Raw genomic sequence first — 20,588 nt, forward strand, 5'->3', positions numbered from 1 at the left:
GGCGTGGTCACAAGCATTTATTTGGTTGCTTAGCAACGTGTGTTTGTTTACAGTTGTCAACTGACAGTTTCTTTTGGTCAGTTGGATTCCGCTGTCACGGAATAAAGACGTGTTTTACCAACCTCTGGAGTCGAGCCTCATCCTGCCACAATACCGTATATATATATATTATATTATATATTTCTTCTATATTTTCCTTAAGTTAATTTTTTCTTGTTTTTTTTTCTTTCTTCATCCTTGTATTTGTGTGAAACAAAATCAAATAAAATAAATAAATAAAAAAAACACTGCTCTGCTCAATACAGCAAACCAGATCTCATTTCTAAGAAACGACTGTAGACATTTTATTTTTAAAGAAAAGCCCCAAAGTTACACTCTGCATATTTATTTGAGGATTTCTGGTGTAAATAGCCTCCGTCTTTAAGACATTACATAATAATAGATGACCTCTGCCGCAGCTAAGCATTTAAAGCACATAAGCTAGTCTGTGTTCTACAAGTTTTATTTTTGTCTGGGGCTAGTGTACTAACCTGATATCTCTATTTTCCAGCTATTTAACGGTTATAGTGTATTGTCATTTCCACTCTGCATCAGTTTCAAGTGTTATGTCCTGTCATATCTTGTCATGTCTCATTTTTATGTTTTATGCAACTGTGTGGATGTGAACAGGTCACACTTGAAAATGAGTTTTCGGACTCAAGTGTTTTATCTGTATAAATAAAGGATAAATAAAAAAATAAAAAATAAGGATATTCCTCTGGTCGGGCGAAGTGACGTCACAGGTCTACGGATGCGACGGATGCGGCGCATGCGCGGTGCGCGGCTGAAGATGGCGATGGACGGAGCGTCTTCCACGTCCGCGGCTCTGTCTTACAGCCATGCGGGGGACTATTACCCCCGAAAGTTCGGCCCCAAGCCGGACGTGGTTCCGTCCGGGGTGACGGAGCGGAAGGTGGGACCGACGGACAAGCCTGACATGGTTTCTGTGGACGTTATTAGCCTGCAGGACCCAGGTGTGTTGTGCTAACGGGCTAACGGGCTAACAGCTGTTTCTGCAGGGGCTTCACTTTAAACCAGTTTGTGGTTTTATTTAACAACTATGTCAGTCTTAACTCTGACTCCTGGTCCTGTGTGGTGTCTGTGGACCGGGTTAAACCGGACTGAGCTGGTTTCTACGTGGACAACTTCCTTGTTTGTGTTTCATTCATTACCTGCACAGGTGTCCTTACTTTTTATTGGTTTTGATTTTACATGTAAACAAACAAACTGTCAAACAATCAACATGAAGGCAAGGCAAGTTTATTTGTACAGCACAATTCAACACAAGGTAATTCAAAGAGCGTTACATCAACATTAAAAGTGGCAAGACACAATTAAATCATAAATAACAATTAAAATGAAGTAAAATTATAAGAAAAGAGGTAAAATAATAGAAAGCACAAGTTGTTAAAAAGTAAGGGCAGTAGAGTACAGCAGGAAAACATCTAATTATTAAAATGGTAAGAATTACAATGTCAATGTCAATTTTTTTTATATAGCACATTTAAAAACGACAGAGGTCGACCAAAGTGCTGTACAGTATACATTTGAGATGAAACAATACCAAAAGAAAATACAGTACAAAGTCTAAAAACAGTAAAATCACTAACGTGCTAGGATGATTAATAAAATAGTAATAAAAAATAGAAAATAGACGGCAAAGAACAGACACACAAAGCGCACAATCACTTCTCACAGATGTAGGCCACTATTTACCGTACACCAAACGCCAAAGAAAAGAAATACGTTTTCAAAGAAGACTTAAAAACCTCTAGGGTCTGAGCAGATCTAATGTTTAGTGGCAAGCTATTACACAGCTTAGGGGCAGCCACCGCAAAAGCTCGGTCACCTTTTACGTTTCTATACGTTTACGTGTCAAAACGTACAAAGACCGGGTCAAATAAAGTATTACAAAAGTAATCTGTGTTGATTCGTGCGGTGAATCAAACCAATTTCACAATTCTACGTCACAATGCCTGCATTCAGGGCTTATCCATAACTTACGCGGTTTTCAAAAAGTATTTAATTTAAGATTAATTAAGATTATGCTTAAATAACAAATAAAATGAAAAGAAAAGTTTGAGCAGACCTCAGGTCTACAGGAAGTTTGTTCCACCGGTGAGCAGCAGAATAACTGAACGCTGTCTCACCTTGATTGGTTCTGGTTCTTGGGAACCACAACAAACCAGATCCAGATGACAGATGCAGATGACCTAAACCAGGGGTGTCCAAAGTCGGTCCTCGAGGGCCGACATCCTGCATGTTTTAGTTGTTTCCTGCATCAACACACCTGATTCTAATTAACGGTCGTCACCACCTTGTCATCAAAGTCTGGATATTTCTGTTGATGACCAAGCTCCTTGTATCACGGTTTGATAAAAAAGGGATACATCTAACATGCAGGACACCGGCCCTCAAGGACAGACTTCGGACACCCCTGCTCTAAACCTAAATGGCATCTAGAGATTCAGGTTTTTCAGTAAATGTGACCTAATTATCCACTTTTTTATGCCCAAGACTTGTTATTATTGAGTATAAATCTTTATTATTTCTTCATTATTGTAATGGTCACAGAAATAGTGGGAAAATAGTTGTTTGGTTGCATTTACAACTTATTATCATTATTATTATTGTTATTATAGTAGGAGAGGCTTGATTTTATAACTTAGCTGGGATGAATTAGTGTGATCAGAGTGTCCTGTGGCTTCTCTTCTCTGAAGCACCTCTAATGGCGCTTTTCCACTAGGACCTACTCACCCCGCCTGGCCTCAGTTTGGCGCTTTTCCACCAGGGGCTTAACCGTTGCTGAGTAGATCAGGACCTTAGCATCATGCAAGCTACTGAGCAGTACAGCAAATATGTTCCAGGACTTCCCTTTTCACTCTACAACACCTTGAAATATATCAATAACACCCATGCAATGTGGCATCTCCCACTTAAGGCACTTTTCCACTAGTACCTACTCAGCCCCACTCAACTCTCCTCGGTTTGGTTCTTTCCCACTAGGGGTCTAATGGCCCTTTGCCACTAGTACCTACTCAGCGCGCCCCGACTCGGGACGGCCTGTCTCGCCTCCACTCGCTTTGTCCTCGTTTGTTTTTCGACACCCAGGTGAGAAGTGGGCGGAGCGAAGCTGCTGTGACGTATTTGATTGTGTGATCTAAACAGCGAAGACAACAACACTAAAGATGTAGAACCTGGAGGAGATGCTATATATGAGCTGCTGGATCTGTGGCTTGTGTTCCATATCAAGTTAAAAAATGAGGGTGAAAGAAGCTTCAAGCGGCAACGTTTTATTTTTTTTTCGTCGGGGCTGATGAGAAATAACGCCTGAATTATGGTTCTGCGTTAAGTCGACAGCGTAGCATCTGCGTTGGTGTAACGCGGAACCATAAATCAGCCTTCAGTTGGGAGCCGCAAGCAGCTTGGAAGTGACCGAGAGCCTGGTAGATCTTGTTGTTCCTTATCTCCCGTCTACATCCCTTTTTAATTCTCTCCTCAGCCACCAGGTTTATGAACATCTGCACCTCAGAGTTGGATCCCCAAACAGACTTTTGCGCTGCCATTGCCTGTCGGATAAAATGAGGAAGCTGCGAGCCGCTCTTGCGCTGACTCCCCGCTTCCTGATTCAAACGTCTGACGGCCCCCCGACCAATCGGTGGCCTGTAGTGTGATGACGTCAGATCCAGGGCTAGAACCTCGGCAGAATAGGTACAGAAAAAGTATCTACTCGTAGTGGAAAAGCGCAAGACGGGGGCGTGGCAAGTAGAAGCACGCAGAGTAGGTACTAGACAAAAAGGGCCATAACATGCCGAGTAGATACTTTTTCTGTTTCTACTCTGCCGAGGTTCTAAGCGGCTGAGTCCGGCTGTGATGTCATCACACTACAGGCCACCGATTGGTCGGGGGGTTGGAGTCAGACGTCTGAGTCAGGATGTGACATCAGAGAAAGAGTGACTCTGACGGCTTCTGTTCATTTTATTCCAGCAGCAACGGCAGCAGAAGTCTGTTTGGTGATCCAACTCTGAGGTGCAGATGTTCATAAACCTGGTGGCTGAGGAGAGAATTAAAAATGGATCTAGACGGGCGATAAGGAACGACCAGATCTACCAGGAGCTCTGTCACTTCATAGCTGCTCTCGGCTCCAGCTGACTTTTCAGCAGCGCCGACACAAACTAAAGAAAATTAAAAAGCTTGAAGCTTCTCTCACTCTCATTTTTTAACTTGATATTGCACATAAGCCACAGACCCAGCAGCACATCTATCATCTCCTCCAGGTTCTACATCTTTACTGATGTTGTCTTCTTTGTTTAGATCACACAATCAAATACGTCACAGCAGCTTCACTCCAACCTCCAACTTCTGCTACAGGTGCTGGATTATAGTGGAAAAGAAACCGGGCCGAGTTGAGATGTTTAGAGCCGAGTAGGTTCTAGTGGAAAAGCGCCATTACTCTCATTGTAGGCAGCAATTTCTCGTAACCTCCTACATCCCGAAAACAGATTTACTCTGGAAACAATAACATGCTGGTGTCTGATACTCTGAGCCGGTGGTAAACTTCCAGATTTCAACGCCATAGTCAAGTACAGGGAGGAAAGTGCCAGCAACCAACTTTTTCCTAGTAGAAAAAGAAAAGCAAGATCTGTGACAGGAAAATAATCCCAGTTTAAGTCTCAGTTCTTTTTTTACCAGGTTTCCTACATGTGGTTTAAAAGAAAGCCGATCATCAATTAAAATGCTGAGATACTTGTAACAGGTCAGAAGTTCAATATCACAACGTTTCCTGGGAGGAGACACCGATACTTCCCTGCCATTGGAGAATATCATTAGTTTAGTTTCGGCAGCATTTAAGACAAGTCCTAATTTAATAACCCTCCCTTCCACACGGTTAAAAGCAATCTGTGAATTCCTTCATGCACAGGAATGTTACCGTATATAAAATATGTTTGAGACGCTCTGATACCAGTTCAGTTCTCGGGTTTAAGTCAGTCAGGTAGTTTCTGTTCGTGGGTGTGACCTCCATGATGACGATGGTTCCTTCTCCTCCACAGACATCCAGCTGCACAGGAAGAAGCAGGAGCACGACACCTACGTCCTGGTGAGTCTCTGGGGGGTTTCATGGGGTTTTACTGCACCTTTACCCACAAACCCGGCGGGTTTCAGAGGACGACGGGCCGGTTCATGATCCCTAGAGGGGATCTTGTGGTGGAGGTCTATGAGCTTCTAGTGTTGGATGTTGGGAAGAACTCTGAAAATCAATTACCCATTTTCCACCAGACCAGTTCCAAGGCTGGTTCTGGTTCTGGTTCTGGTTCTGGGCCAGTGCTGAGTTTGGAACCGGACTTTCTGTTTCCACTGACAAAGAAGAATAAAAGTGCAAAAGTGCTGGACTACATGTTGGTGGTCGACATGTAGTCCAGCCCTTCCAATGTCTTCTTTAGCTCATTTTCCATTTTTGTATATTCCTTATCCAAGTAGTTCGAAAGAGTTTTCCGTCCCATTTGCCGTGTGCCACCTGGGCCTGGTATCATGCTAATTAGCTGCAGATGACTCCACTATAGAAATAGGTAGCATGTTTTCTACGACATACCGTGCAATTGTTTTGTCAAGTTGGACCTGCTTACAGAGGTCCCTCGGTTAAACTCCACTGAAATGTTTTTGTCATTGTGCCGGTCGACAAAACCAAAATAATGACAATATCTCCACGTTGCGAAACTCTCCTTGCTCTCTTGGCTCGCCATGACCGCTCATGTTTTTGAATGCACTACTACACACCAACTACGTTTCCTCTGGTCTCAGCGTGTGGGGAAAAAAAGCTTCACTGTAGCTGCAGAAATAACAGAGTAACGCACCGTTTGGAATGGTAATTGAGTTACTGAATTTAAGTAAAGTAATGCTTTATAGTATTAGTTACCGCCAAAACTAACAGCGTTACAGTAAGGCGTTACTAAATAACGTGTTAGTCCAAACACTGATGGTGACGGACCTGGACCTTCGAGGTCACCTTGAATCTCTCTTTGGAAGTTGTTCTAGACTTTTTTTTTTAGTTTTTTGATTCTTTTGGAGTTTGTCCTCAGTTGTCATCTTGTATCCATGTCCAGGGAGGTTGTCTCCAGTCCTGTTACTGTCCCTCTATAGTCCCAGGGACCTCCAGCTGCTTGGAGACAGTCTTCTAGTCTTCACCATGCCGGTCTAGAAGGTTCTTCCTGGTCTCCTCAGACTTCTGTCTCCTCTGGTGTCTCTGGTCCATGTCCAGGTTCAACGGGGGGAATTTTAAAAACTCTCCACTGGCTCCCCGGCCCTTTTTCATTTTAACTTCAAAGTCCTGGTGCTGACATTTGGACCCAATTTAAGTCACTTTTTATCCGTAAATTCTCATTTTTATTGCATTTTTACATTCATGTTGTTGTGTTCATTCTTTGTGAAGCCCCTTGTAACGTTCACTTGTCTGTGAAAGGTTTTATAAGAAAGGTGACACCACGATACCAACCAGCATGTTGCTTAAATGTTCAGCTGTAGGATGGACACTAGTTTTACTTCTTGATCTCAGTCATCTGAAGGAGTCTTTATCCTCCTGTAACCTTCCTGAACATTTCCATGCTTTTATTGACTGTTTTAGACAGTTTTGGTTCCTGTAAAGCAGAACTGGAGTTGTACCTCAACCCGCCACCGGGGGGCGGCGTAGGCCAAGCTTTGCTTCCACCTCAGCGTCTCAGTTCTCGCTTGTTCAACTTGGACGTTTCTGGTTAGTTTCCAGCATCCTGAGGAGTTTTATGGCCCTGAAGGATCAATCAGAGCAAAGATACGGCAGGACTTGTGTTTGAGGGGTAACCGCTGGCTCTCACGGGGGTTAAAGGGGCCTGACTGTATTTAAACTTTATTTTCGTACTTGGTGGCAGCAGTTTTTAACTTGTTCTGTTTGTTCTTGCAGGGAACCATCCATCCCTTCAGGAGGTCTCACAGGGGCGTGTTTGGGAAGCTGCTGCAGGAGTTCAGGCTGGTCTCCTCCGACAGACGGGTACGTTTCCACCCGTTTTTAATCACCTCAGCCTCCTCTTAGTTTCCCTTCAGTAGTCAGAACCATTTTCACCTTACTTGAGGATCCAGTTTTCCCAGGAGGCCGTCATTGGTGAGCTCGTTGATCTGGACCTGGACAGGGTCCTTAAAAAGTCTTAAATACCATTTTCCTTTAATAAGGCCTTTAAATGTCTTAATTTGTCTTAAATCTCAGTCCAAGGCTCTTAATTTTAGAGGGAATGTATCCAGTCATTATTAAAAAGTTTATTTCATCGTTTTGAGGAGAATCTCCTGCGGAGTTTCTAAATCTGTGTTGCCAGGTTGGGCAAGTTTCAGCCCAATCTGGCTGAAAAATATATATCTGGGCTGCTTTTCCTAGTTTTTACTAAATGTTTAGGATAAATTATGAACAAAGAAGTTGCCATTATCGTATCATCATTAAAAAGTGTTCTTACACTTTGAAAAGGGAAAGTTTATTTAATCGTTTTTGAGGAGAAATAAATGTGTTTACCAGTTAGACACACGCTTGCTTGACAACACCTCAGTCAGGGTTGCCAGATTGAGCGGGTTTCCGCCCAATTGGGCTGAAAAATATAGGACTGGGTGGGTTGATAAAATCTGGGCTGCTTTTCCTGGTTTTTACTAAATATTTAAGAGGAATTATTAACAAAAAAGTTCCCATTATGGCAGAGAAAAGTAGAAACGTACACAATAAACTCACTGATATTTTATTTGCTTGAATCTACTCAATTTAATTGTAGTCTTTGTTTGGAGCATTAACTTCTTTTGGCTATCTAGTGGTGTTGTGAAGCTTGAAATGTATAATGCATTTAATAATTTACAGTTTTAATATGAAGAATGTTTGATTTGGGCTGTTTTTTTTCATTATTTCGCTGGGTTTTTCATCGCCTTTGGGCTGGAACCTGTCAAATCTGGCAACCTTGACCTCAGCGCTGGATTGGCTTAGTCTCGAGACCCGACTAGCACATATGGATAAATGTAAATTTAAAAAAAATATTCCAGTTTCTCGTGGAGTTGTGAAAGAGTTTTGTGTCAAGTGCTTCAAGTAACACAAGTGAGCTCATGTTTCAACTGTTAGATGGTTCAAAGTGTGTGACTGTCTTTTTGGTGTTCAATTTTGTTTGAAAATGGTCTTAAAATGTCTCAAATTTAACTTGGTCAGTCCTGCAGAAGGCCTGCTGGAGGGTCACCTCACCCCCTTTATTTATTTCTTTATTTCCTTAAGTTGACGTTCAGCGTCGTGGATGGATTTAAACCCATTTCCTTTTACGTTCCTGCTGTAAAACAACCTCTCTACATTTGAATACATGAGGTCAGATCTCAGCAGACGGGTGACAGGAAGTGAACGTTGCCTCCTAAATACGATGATATCCCCCACTTTCAGAGGTCGTATCTGTTTGGATTCATGAACTGGAAACATGAACGCTCCAGAAATACATCATCTCTCCGGTTATTGGATCAATATTGATTTATGTTCATAATATTGAATAACAGTAGAACCACAGAAGACGTGTTCATGGGAAAATCTCCTTTTTTTTCTCAATTCTGTTGAGATTTATTGGGTTATTATTATTTTAGTAATCCCTTCATTTCTGCTAGTGTTTCCTTTTTAATATTAATGATAGTTATAGATCTTTATCTTGTAGTCATGTCATCACCTTTTAATGGACCTCATCCAGCTCAGATCAGAGGTTCCTAATCAAGCTCTCAGAACTTGTGTGTGTATTTTATTTTGATGCGTTCACGACTTCAGGAAATATTAAACGCTCGTATTTAGGGGAAGTCACGGAGCGACAGACCTGCAGAACTTGCTTAAACTTGCTAACCCTAACCCTAAAAAGTTATTCAAGTCCAAACCCCGAACCCCGGTCCGAAAGACTTAAACCTGAACGCTCCTTGAACCCGGACGCTCCGGAAACCCGGATGCTCCGGAAACCCAGACAGTCCAGGAACCGGGACGCTCCTTAAACCGGGACGCTGCAGAAACCTGGACGCTCTAGGAACCCGGTCGCTCCTTGAACCGGGACGCTCCTTGAACCGGGACGCTCCTGGAACCGGGACGCCCCTGGAACCGGGACGCTCCTGGAACCCGGACGCTCCTTGAACCGGGACGCTCCGGGAACCGGGACGCTCCTTGAACCCGGACGCTCCTTGAACCCGGACGCTCCTTGAACCCGGACGCTCCTTGAACCCGGACGCTCCTTGAACCCGGACGCTCCTTGAACCCGGATGCTCCTTGAACCCGGACGCTCCAGGAACCGGGACGCTCCAGGAACCCGGGACCCTCCTTAATCCTGGACGCTCCTTGAACCCGGACGCTCCTTGAACCGGGACGCTCTGGGAACCGGGACGCTCCTTGAACCCGGACGCTCCTTGAACCCGGACGCTCCTTGAACCCGGACGCTCCAGGAACCCGGACGCTCCAGGAACCCGGACGCTCCAGGAACCGGACGCTCCAGGAACCCGGACGCTCCTTGAACCGGGACGCTCCTTGAACCGGGGCGCTCCTTGAACCGGGGCGCTCCTGAAACCGGGGCGCTCCTGAAACCGGGACGCTCCTGAAACCGGGACGCTCCAGGAACTTACACATTCCAGAAACCGGGACCCTCCTTAAACCTGGGCGCTCCGGAAACCTCCCAAGGAGCCCAGATGTGCATCTTCAAACTGGAGGTCCGGACCTGGACCTGGACTCCGGACCTGGACTCTGGACCTGGACTCTGACTCGGGAACTCGTGTTACTCCAGGCGGCAGCAAAGAAACCCCGAGTTAAACGGGCGTCCAGCGGCGCAGGAACGTTGTTTGTCGGAGCGTGGCAACAACACGGGGACAGATGTGACAGATGTGGAGCAGCAGAACCCGGCAGACTTGAATGGGGGACGTCTCCGTCAGCGTTATTGTCCCATAATCCACTTTGGCCACACACCGGGTAAAGTGGATTAAACTGGGGGGTTCTCGCTTCCCCTCGGAGCGTGGGATTGGATTACACGCCGCCGCGCGCCGACCAGAGTTCGCTTTTCATGTCAACAACTCAAGTCGTGTTTGTGGGTGAATGTTGGTGCCGTTTGTTTGTTCTTCACTCGCTTTCACTCCAAACGCTCGACCGGGGCGTCTGAGACTGAGGCTCACAAACAATCAATCAATCAATCAATCAATCAATCAAACTTTAATTATGAAGCACTTTTCATACAAGATAAAGTTCTTTACAGGTTTAAGAAGACAAACATAAATACATATAAAAATGAATCAAAAGCCGCCCAACTATCTGATCTGTGGAGTAATATGAACAATAGAACCCGTGTAAAACAGTGACCTTAGTTAAAAGTTTCCTGATAAAATAATTATTCCATAATGATAGTAATACTAGAACATATAAAGTTATCATAGTGATATTATGTTTTATTACGAATGTACGCAAACTGATTCCTTTATTATTATGGTTGTTTCCCCACACTCTCCTCGGTCCCGGCCCCTTCATACCCCTTTTCCACCAAACCGGTTCCAGTGCTGGTTCACAACTCGTTCATATTTGAACGTATTTGAACCAAAACCAGCCCTGGAACCGGTTTGGTGGAAAAGGGTCTATGGGTCTATGTCCCCTTCCAGGGCTGACTGTAATGATTTCTTTAACATCTTTGTATCTGAGAACGTCAGAGGGAACACATTGTCCCCCTCCCCCCCATCATTCATTGACCTCGTTTTAAAGCCGTGACATCGTGACATTACATGACATCTTGTCTCTGCTGGTTAAAACGAGACCCTCCACTGGTCCTGTGCGCCGTCGGGGCGCCGCCCCCAGCTTCCTTAAAGGGGACCTATTATGATAAACACGTTTTCTCTTGCTTTAACATATATAAAGTGGTCTCCCTTCCCCTGCCAACTCGGAGAAGGAGGAAAGCAACCAAATTCTGCAGTGTCTTTACAGCCCCCCGGATGAGCGATCCAGTGTGATGTGGCTTCTACGAGCCGTTCAGATTCTGCTCCCGTCGTTACGTAACGAAAATGCGATTTACATCGGTTGGCCTCCGATGCGTGAAACCACGCCCACAACCAACTCCGCCGGCCGGAGCTTCCGCCATTTCTTCGTAGCGGTGTATCGCGTCATTCAGGCAGCCAATCAGCAGAGAGCCTCATTATCCCCGCCCACTCAGAATCCCTCATAGAGAATGAGGTTAGAGACTGAGATGATAAAGGCCACGTTTACACGTAGCCGGGTATTTACAAAAACGGATATTTTCCCCTCTACGTTTTCAAAAATATCCTTGTTTACACGGACCCGCATGAAAACGCTGTTAACGTCATGCCAGCCAATCAGAATCCTGGAAAAAACATCAACAAATGACACGTGTAACTTCCAGTCAAGCCTGATTCATGGTTCCGCGTTACACCAACGCAGAGCCTACGGCGTAGGGTACGCGGCGACGCACACCGTACGGCGCGCATCGCCGCGTACCTTACGCCGTAGGCTCTGCGTCGATTTAACGCGGGACCATAATTCAGGCTTTACTTCCAAGACGGAACGAGAGTCTGAGAGAATTTAAAATAGGTAAAATAAAAGAAAATTTTGACGGTGGCCAAACAAATTGTAAACACAGGTCGCCCTCATGACGCTGCTGGTGACGTTTCTGTGGCATAATGTGACGTAAATCTCTGTTTTCCTCTGTTTTCCTCCGTTTTCCTCTGTTCAGACGCAAACGTGAAAACTGAGTTTTTGAAAATCTCCACTTTGGCCGGAGTTTTCAGAAATGATCGTTTTTGGGGGCTTTGACCTCCGTTTTCGTGTAAACGAACGGCCAAAACGCATGAAAACGCCTCAGTTTTTGCTCCGTGTAAACAGGGCCAAAGACATGGCTCAGAGGCTGAATTTCTCATTTATTTAGAAAAAAACAATCAAAAGCTTGTTTTTAAGATATTCAAGGCCTGTTTAAAATAGACATTAGATGCCATAATAGGTCCCCTTTAAGTGCCGTCATTCCTGCCTTTCAGTGTCTTTGTAAACCAGATCGTGTCAGAATCCTCGACCCTGTCACGTGGGATACCTCAGGGTTCAGTTCTGGTTCCTAACCCGGTCCTTTTATACGTTTCTATGCAGATGACATCCAGCTTCACTGTTGGTTTAGACCTCCAGACTACCTGAGAACGGGGGTCGGGGCTCGTCTCTCGTGTTCGTCAGGAGTCTCGTTCTGGTCGGCTTGTAGACTTATCAGATCCTCTTTAATGTCTCCGTACTCACAGGACGCAGCCTTCTCTCGTAGGCGCGTTACGAATGCATCAATGGGTTCTCCCTCGTCCTGCTTACAGTTGTTGAAGATGAATCTCTCAGATATCACGTTCCTGGCTGGCTTGAAATGCGCCTCCAAAGCGTCAAGGATAGCTATGGGGCCTTTCGCCTGCCCCGCCCAAAGTCCCAAATTGTGTTTATATATGTGTCAACACTCACTGACTGTCACCCGTCACAGTGTTGATGCTTGCACATAATTTTCTTTTTCATTTAGACCTGTCGCCAACATGTAGTCTTAACTCCGACCTGAATTCTTCCCAGTTGTTTGCGACATTGCCGGTCAATTCCATGTCTCCCCGTGGTGGTATTGTGGACGCCATCGTGATGCTGATGTCTTCTTCTGTGTTAGTTGGCTATTCAACTTTTTAAACTATTATTTACTTCTGACACCATGTTTGTATATAATAAATGGAGAGGAGACATGGAGCGTGTCTATCACATGAACTGTATTGAGAGTTTGCACCGGAGTAATCAACAACACAGCACTTCTTTTTTCTTTATCTTTATTGAGGTTCTGACAGCATTACAAGTATTTCTGTTCAGCACTTTTATAGAACCACTTTTTTTTTTTTTTCCTCTCCAAAATTTTACATATTAATGGGAGAACAAAACTCAGCTGGACACACTAAACAGACATAATACCCCAGTAAGGAAAAAAAAAAAAAAAAATAACACAACCCAACACAAAACAAAAAGTAGTAGTGGGGCAGAGTAAGACAAATACGGAAATAAAAAAAACTAGACAAAACAAAACACACACCATCAGACTGGCATAATGATGTCCGAATTGCTAGGACATGCTGTAATTATTTCACATCATGTTAGCTAGGTAAACCAAGGTTCACTCCGACGGGGTCCACTTTGTCCAGAACGGGCTGCCATATCTTGATAAATCCCTCGACATTGTCATGGACGGTATAAGTCAGTTTTTCCAGTACTGTCAGTACTTAATACAGCACTTCTTGCTTCTCAGTACCATTTCCATCCCATGGGGGTGGGAACTACCACTTTAACACAATCCCATAACAGACGTCTCTTTCCTTCAAACGAGAGGAAGTAAAGGCGTGAAGGATCACCTCCGACCGCCACGCCTCACGTGAAGGCGAGAGGGTCCTGGGAGGACACGGTTGTTGTTGTGCTGCTGGATGAGGCGGCGTCTCCGCCGGCGGCCGGACGGGGGCAGCAGAGCGCCGCCGTGCAGCCCCCCCACCACCCCCCACTAACCCCCCACCCCCGGGCGCCGCGTGTGTTTGTGTGCATGTTAAAGGGGGTTGAGGATGTTTTGGGCCGAGCGCTTTCTCCATGTTTGCACACACACATACACACACACACCGCGGGCCTGTCGCTGGTCCGCGCCGTCACCAGACGCCGCGGCGCTGTCATAACACGGCACACCACAGTAATTGTAGATTTCACAGCACTCGGCTCTCCTCAGAACGGCATATGACTCCGACGCGAAGTGACAGCCGCCCCCCCCACCCCACCCAACCCCCCCCGACACACCAGCACACATCTCCTCACACAGACTACGTTTACATGCAGTCAAAATTCGGGTTAAGGTCAATATTCCGGTTACTGAAACATTGGGAATAATCTGTTTCCATGCGTGAGCAAACAGGGTTATCCCTGTTTACATGGTAATTAATCATTTGGGATATCTGGATCAAACCAGCGACGCACGGAGAACGTCATGATGCAATTCCCATCATTTCCGCTTCTTCTTCCTGTATCCAAATCCAAAACAATAACAGCAGCATGGCGGATAATGAACAGCCCAGTAGAATGTAGTTTTGTTTCTTGGCCCTGTAGTTCACCTTTTTCAGCGTCTTCCAGCGGTGCTTGATCTGGTCTGGCGTTCGTACAAATCCTGCTTTGCGCAACTTTTCGCTCACCTTTTTGTAAATCTGTCTATCCCGGTACTTTCTACCGTCTACAAATGCCAAAATGTTCATATCTTTCATTACATTTATGAAATGATTAGTCTCCTCCTGGTCCTGCGTTTCTCCATGTTTATAAGAACTTCCTGGACTCAAAAGACCAAGATTCCTTGCGAAAAGAAAATGCGCAGAAAACAAATTCATGTTCCGTTTGATGGGGATATCTACGGAAGAGTATTAGGGCCATGCAGGAGAAACAATATTTCAGAGGGGAAGATTTTTTTTTTTATTGTTGAAATGTCGAGGAAAAAAGTTGAAATTGTCGAGATTAATGTTAAAATACAATTTTGAGAAAAAAGTCAGTCAAATTTCGTGAATAAAGTAAAAATGTTTCCTCTGGTCCATCAAAACCAGTTAGCAGAGCGACTGACAGCTATGCAGCAGCAGCCGTAACTAACTAACTTACATCCTTGGAGTGGAACGTTAACGGTACGTTTCTGAAGTTATGCAATTGCATATGTGTGATATGTTTCAAATCAATATTTCAACTTTATTCACGAAATGTTGACTTTTTTCTCAACATTTTGACTTTTTTCTCGAAATTGTACTTCAACATTAATCTCGACATTTCGACTTTTTTCACGACATTTCGACTGCAGTGCATAATGAAAAAAAAAACTTCCTCCTCTAAAATATAATTTACATTTTTTTCCAGCCTAGCCCTAATACTCTTCCGTAGATATCCCGTTAGGCGTTTACATGACCAAATATTCGGGTTAGAAAACGAGTAACCCAGGGGTCATATTCGGGTTTTTAAAAACCAGAATATGAGCAAATTCCGGTTATTCAAAGGGGTTATTGGTGTTTACATGGCCGTGTAAAACCAGGTTATTGCTAATATTCCGGTTAGAAAAGGGTTATTGATTGCATGTAAACGTAGTCACAGACACAACCTTCTGATGAGTCCTGCTGATGCCTCCATCCCTCGACCACGGTGGTCCACCGACGTCATCCTCGGCCTGGCAGACATTGGGGATTGTGGGTAATGAAGGCTCCGTCTCGGAAGCAGAGATGGAAGGGAGGGTCACCTTCATGCCTTCATGGACTGTCACACTAAACCTCTGGATGGGGTGGGGGGGGGGGTCGGGGTAGGCTCTGGTTTACATCCAGGCACCCTGCAACAGTCGATACCGGTGTCTTTTAACCACAATCCTTCACTTGTGCCAGACTAAAGAGCTGCTGCTGGAAACATCCTCCGACACCGAGTGAAGAAACACAACCACCTCCCCGAGTCTGTGGTGGGTTTGAGAAGAAACTAGAACTGTTACGTTTAAACAGCATGTGGGCGCCTTGATTGAAGGCCACACTTATCTGGAAATTAAGAAAACTGACCACTAGTGTCCAGGTCCAGACCTCCAGGTCCTCTACTGACCACTAGGGTCCTGATTTGTAGACTTGCTTGATTAAATGTCCACATTTACTGTCTGGAACAAAGGGCCAGTCCCAATCTCCCCCTAGTCCTACTTTTCAGCCCTACCTTTGCGCGTTCCTGTGAGGGTAGTGGTGTCCCAATTCCTCTTTGCATGTAGGGCTAGTGGGCATAACGAGGGCTAGGGCGTATGAATCTAGCCCTTAAAAGCTAGGGATTTCAGATGCTGACACACCGACCGAGGGCCAGAATACATTTCCCAGAATGCTTTACGTCATCATTTGCAGACTGAATCAAACAAAAAAAACATGGCGGACATTTCTCATTTTTAGTGAATAAAATCAATATTTTGAGTTAGTTTCTGCATAAAAATGCGTTTTGATTACATTTCTAGCGAGAAATATATATTTTACTTTCATAATATTCACTCAGTGAATGTACATAATCATTCGCTTGCTCGTTGTTGCGTTGTATCTTCAGATCTCGCCAGAATAAAGGCTGATTTATGGTTCCGCGTTACACCAACGCAGAGCCTACGGCGTAGGTTACGCGGCGACGGGCGTCGTAACCTACGCCGTAGGCTCTGCGTCGATTTAACGCGGAACCATAAATCGCCGGCGGCTCTTCTCATCCCCCGAAAACATCGGAGCAAATTTCTTAACAGGCGTTATTTGGACAAACTGAGCCCAGGTTGGGGATCTTAACGGTTACTTTTACGCCTGAAAAAATATTAAAACTTAATAAAGTGGCATATTAACAGCGCTATAGCGGAAATTAAAGCTCTCGGCTTCCTGATATGGTGTGATGTATGTGCAAACGTAACTACGCAGTCGCTTACGTACCCGAACGTAAACCACGCAGTGACGTAGCAAGTGGTGTCCCAATCCCTAGGGAACATTACAAAGCCCTACCCCTTGTGGCTTCATTTTGAAGGCTAGTGGTAGTGAGTAGGGTGAACATTGGGATTGGCCCTAAAAACACAGTTCTGGTCTCCATGGTTTGGTTTCATATCCATGACGACTGAAAAAAAAACCTGAAAAAATCTTTTTAAAATACCATGTTTTTGTGATGTTATAAAATTAAATCACAGTTAATCATTTTAAAACTTCCAACAGATAATAATAATAATAATAATAATAATTAGCGGGTATAGATAATGGATGGATGGATGGATAATAATTAATAATAATTAAAGGGGACCTATTATGAAAAACAGGTTTTTTCTTGCTTTACTGTATATAAAGTGGTCTCCCCTCAGCCTGCCAACTCAGAGAAGGAGGAAAGCAACCAAATTCTGCAGTGTCTGTACAGCCGCCCGGATGAGCCGTCCAGTGTGATGTGGATCTACGAGCCGTTCAGATTCTGCTCCCGTCGTTACTTAAGGAAAATGTGATTTACATCGGTTGGCCTCCGATGCGTGAAACCACTAACAACTAACTCCGCTGGCCGGAGCTTCCACCATTTTTTCGTAGCGGTGTATCGTGTCATTCAGGCAGCCAATCAGCACAGTGTCTCATTATCATAGCCCCGCCCACTCAGAATCCCACATAGATAATGAGGTTAGAGAATGGGAAGATAAAGACATGGCTCAGAGGCTGAATTTCTAATTTATTTAGAAAAAACAATCAAAAGCTTGTTTTTAAGACATTCAAGGCCTGTTTAAAATAGGTATTAGATGCCATTATAAGTCCCCTTTAATAATGTGACCTGTAACGTGTAAAGTTGTAAAACAAACGACTGTCAGGGGGATAAAACATGAATTCATGTGTGTTGTAGCAGCTTCTGACTGAATTACGGTGTAATTACAGCAGAGTCGGTTCACACCTGCCATCAATTAAAGAGACTCAGATTAACCCCAAAGGAAGTTCAGCTGTCCTCGTTATCCTCGTTATCCGGGTCAAACGAGGACACGGTGGTTATAGGAGATAATTCACCATTTAATCCTTGATAGTAGTGAAACTGCTTCATCCGCCGTCATCTCATATCCTGCCGGTCGCGGCCATTTTGTTGACTCCTCGTGGCTTTTGGGAATTTAAATAAAGTTTGTTGACATTCTACATGTCGCAAGCTTTCAAACGAAATATTACAGTTGAACGAGACATCATCCATCAGGCCTGTGCGCGTAAACTTTGGAGTGCGGCAGCCATCTTGGCTCTGGGACGCACAGTTGCACAGCGCATAGAGAGACCCGCACAGAGCGACGTGATTTTTGGATTGAGACTTTACATTTACGAAATCATGTATCATCAAAGTATTTTATAGCCATATTTCCTTCAAAAAGGGTAAAAAACACATTTGGCACATTTTGGACCAGTATAGAGAATAAATAGAGTCCGCCTTGTCCTATCCACACTAAAACCTTTATAAAATCTATGTGCTTTAAGCTATTCTCATGTAACTTGGTACAGTTGTAGTCAAGGAGTTGCTGAGTCCAGGCAGTGGTGTCTTTATAATTATATGCATTGCTATCATGGTGTTTTCCACTGTGCAAACTAAAAAAAAATTAGACGAGAATAAAAGTTTCTCTTTTTTTTCTTTGGTTTGTCACAGTTTTCTCATGCATGTGAACATTCACAATTTCTCTGACACTGGGAATGTATGCTGGGAGGTCTTAGCTATCCATTGAGACCAAAATTATGCATATTTAGGGCCCGAGCACTTACAGTGCGAAGGCCCTATTGTATCTGTAGGAATTGTTATTCTTCTTCTTTCTTTCTTTATTCTTCTGACGAAATGAGTGCCTTTTTGCCCCCCTAAACGTGCCCCAAAAGTCACCAAATGCATGCAAGCCAGGCCTGGCGAAAAATTTGATGTTTAATGGTTTGCATTAATGGGCGTGGTAAAATGGCTCAACAGCGCCCCCTTGAAAACTTTGTGCCTCAAGCCCCACGATACGGTTTGACGTACATGCATGAAAATTGCTACACACCTGTATCATGGCCCAACTTAAAGAAAAGTCTCTTGGTGTCATGGCCGAAACCGAACAGGAAGTCGGCCATTTTGAATTAATCGTCATTTTGGCTAAATTTATGCCATTCCTTCGGCAGTTAATACGGCCCGAACCGTAACGTGCCCCCAAGTGTGTTATACATCAAAATGTGCGTCTGCATCCTGCGACTACGCGCATTACTTTTCTCTTTCAAAAGCATTACTGTGGCGATGCTAGTCCATTAAAAAAAAATTTCTAGACTTTTAACTCTTCCATGTCATTACAAGATGGCCACGCCCCCTTTTGGGTGCGGGAAGTGGCTGTAGGTGCCAACATTGTTAAATTCAGTATTTTCTCCTCAGTAATTTTGATATTTTTGTCATTATCTCTGTTTGACGGTGTCTAAATCTGAGACTTAATCCCGTGTTGTGGGATATTTTACAGTAGGAGGTAGCCGTTAGTGGTCAGTAGTGAGGTAAACTAGGGAAGCGCTGCTCTTCTCCAGCTCCAAGCCCGTTTTCCTGCTCTGGCAGGCTCTCAAGGTCACCTTCCCCCGGGCCGGCGTTTCTGTGTGGCGGCTGATTCAGAGCGCAGCGGACTCATCCAGCTTCGCTGGGTCAGAAAATTCACCTCAACCTCTCGCCGGAGCCGGGTGACTGCTGGGCAGGACGCTCGCCGGACCCGGCAGCTAACGCTCAGATTACGGCCATGACTTCTGCGGAGACGGCGGCACCGGCCGTCGGAGAGAGGCCGACTTCAAGCCCGTGAAGCCGCCGCTCAGAACCTGCGCAGGCACTTAAAATCCTTAAATTTTATCAAAAACCGGCAGTGTTTCCTATAATCCGGGGCCCCTTATGTATTGTGTTGTTGTGTTTACTGACCTCGAACCAGTTTTATGTCACTGAGCTCAGAAATAGTGCAGTTTCAGTGACTTTGGTAGTGACTCTGCTTTATTGATGGTCTAACCCAGGGGTGTCCAAAGTCGGTCCTCGAGGGCCGGTGTCCTGCATGTTTTAGATGTGTCCCTTTTTTTTTAACACCATGATACAAGGAGCTTGGTCATCAACAGAACTATCCAGACTTTGATGACAAAGTGATGACGACCTTTAATTAGAATCAGGTGTGTTGATGCAGGGAAACAACTAAAACATGCAGGACTGCGGCCCTCGAGGACCGACTTTGGACACCCCTGGTCTAACCATTCAACTGACACATTAAAGTCGGTCCTTGGTTTGATACGGCTTGCACCGCCAGACATCGTTAGAATTGACTAATTATATTCATTTTATGCATATGTGCTGCGCAGCGCTTTCTGTTGATTTGGGGTGGGTTTTTTTTTTTCTTTTAATTTTATTTTTATGTTTTGTTGTATTTCATTTTGTTCTGTTCTAATGTTTGTACCTATAAATTTGAAAAACCAATAAAAAGAGTATTAAAAAAAAAAAAAAAAAGAATTGACTAATTATGTAGCGCTGCAAGCAACCATCGTCCAACATCTTCTCAACGTTACCTTTCTGTAATTAGACGTCAACGTCAGGTTTTCAACGTAAACCCAGTTTTCAAATCTGTATCCTAATTTAATTATAATCAAATGTTGGAATACAACGTTGTTCCAACCTCACACTCACTTCAGGTGTCTGCTATCGCTGGCAACGATGAACCAATCAGAGAACAGGACTCTTACCTCCTCCACTTTTTATTTATGGATTCGTGGAAGACGAATGATTTAAAATGTATTTTTCTGTTTTAGTTACAACTGAACGATATTCCGAGTTATTGTGAACGAGTTGAATAAAGTTTTGTTTCACTTTATATATGTTTTATCGTGCGTCTTAAAACCCGGTGCGCCTGCGGTCCGCAAAATACATTAATCACGTAACCGGCAGGAAATGTGACTATGAACCATGTAAACGTTTGGTGGTGGTTTTGTTCATAATACATTTTACATCCACAACGACTTTGTTCTGGTTCTGTAAAATTATATAAAGCAACAAAAGT

General features: G+C 44.2%; 1 protein-coding gene across 1 annotated transcript in view; it reads left to right on the forward strand.

Moving 5' to 3' along the window:
- Positions 1–822: 822 nt before the first annotated feature.
- Positions 823–20,588, forward strand: part of slc30a6 (solute carrier family 30 member 6) — an 81,697-nt gene continuing 61,931 nt past the window's right edge. The window contains 3 exon segments of the mRNA XM_061745453.1: positions 823–1,013; positions 5,091–5,137; positions 6,971–7,057. Coding sequence (XP_061601437.1) covers positions 830–1,013; positions 5,091–5,137; positions 6,971–7,057 — 318 coding nt within the window. The 5' untranslated portion in view covers positions 823–829.

The sequence above is a fragment of the Cololabis saira genome, chromosome 17, assembly GCF_033807715.1.
Source record: "Cololabis saira isolate AMF1-May2022 chromosome 17, fColSai1.1, whole genome shotgun sequence".
NCBI lineage: Eukaryota > Metazoa > Chordata > Actinopteri > Beloniformes > Belonidae > Cololabis > Cololabis saira.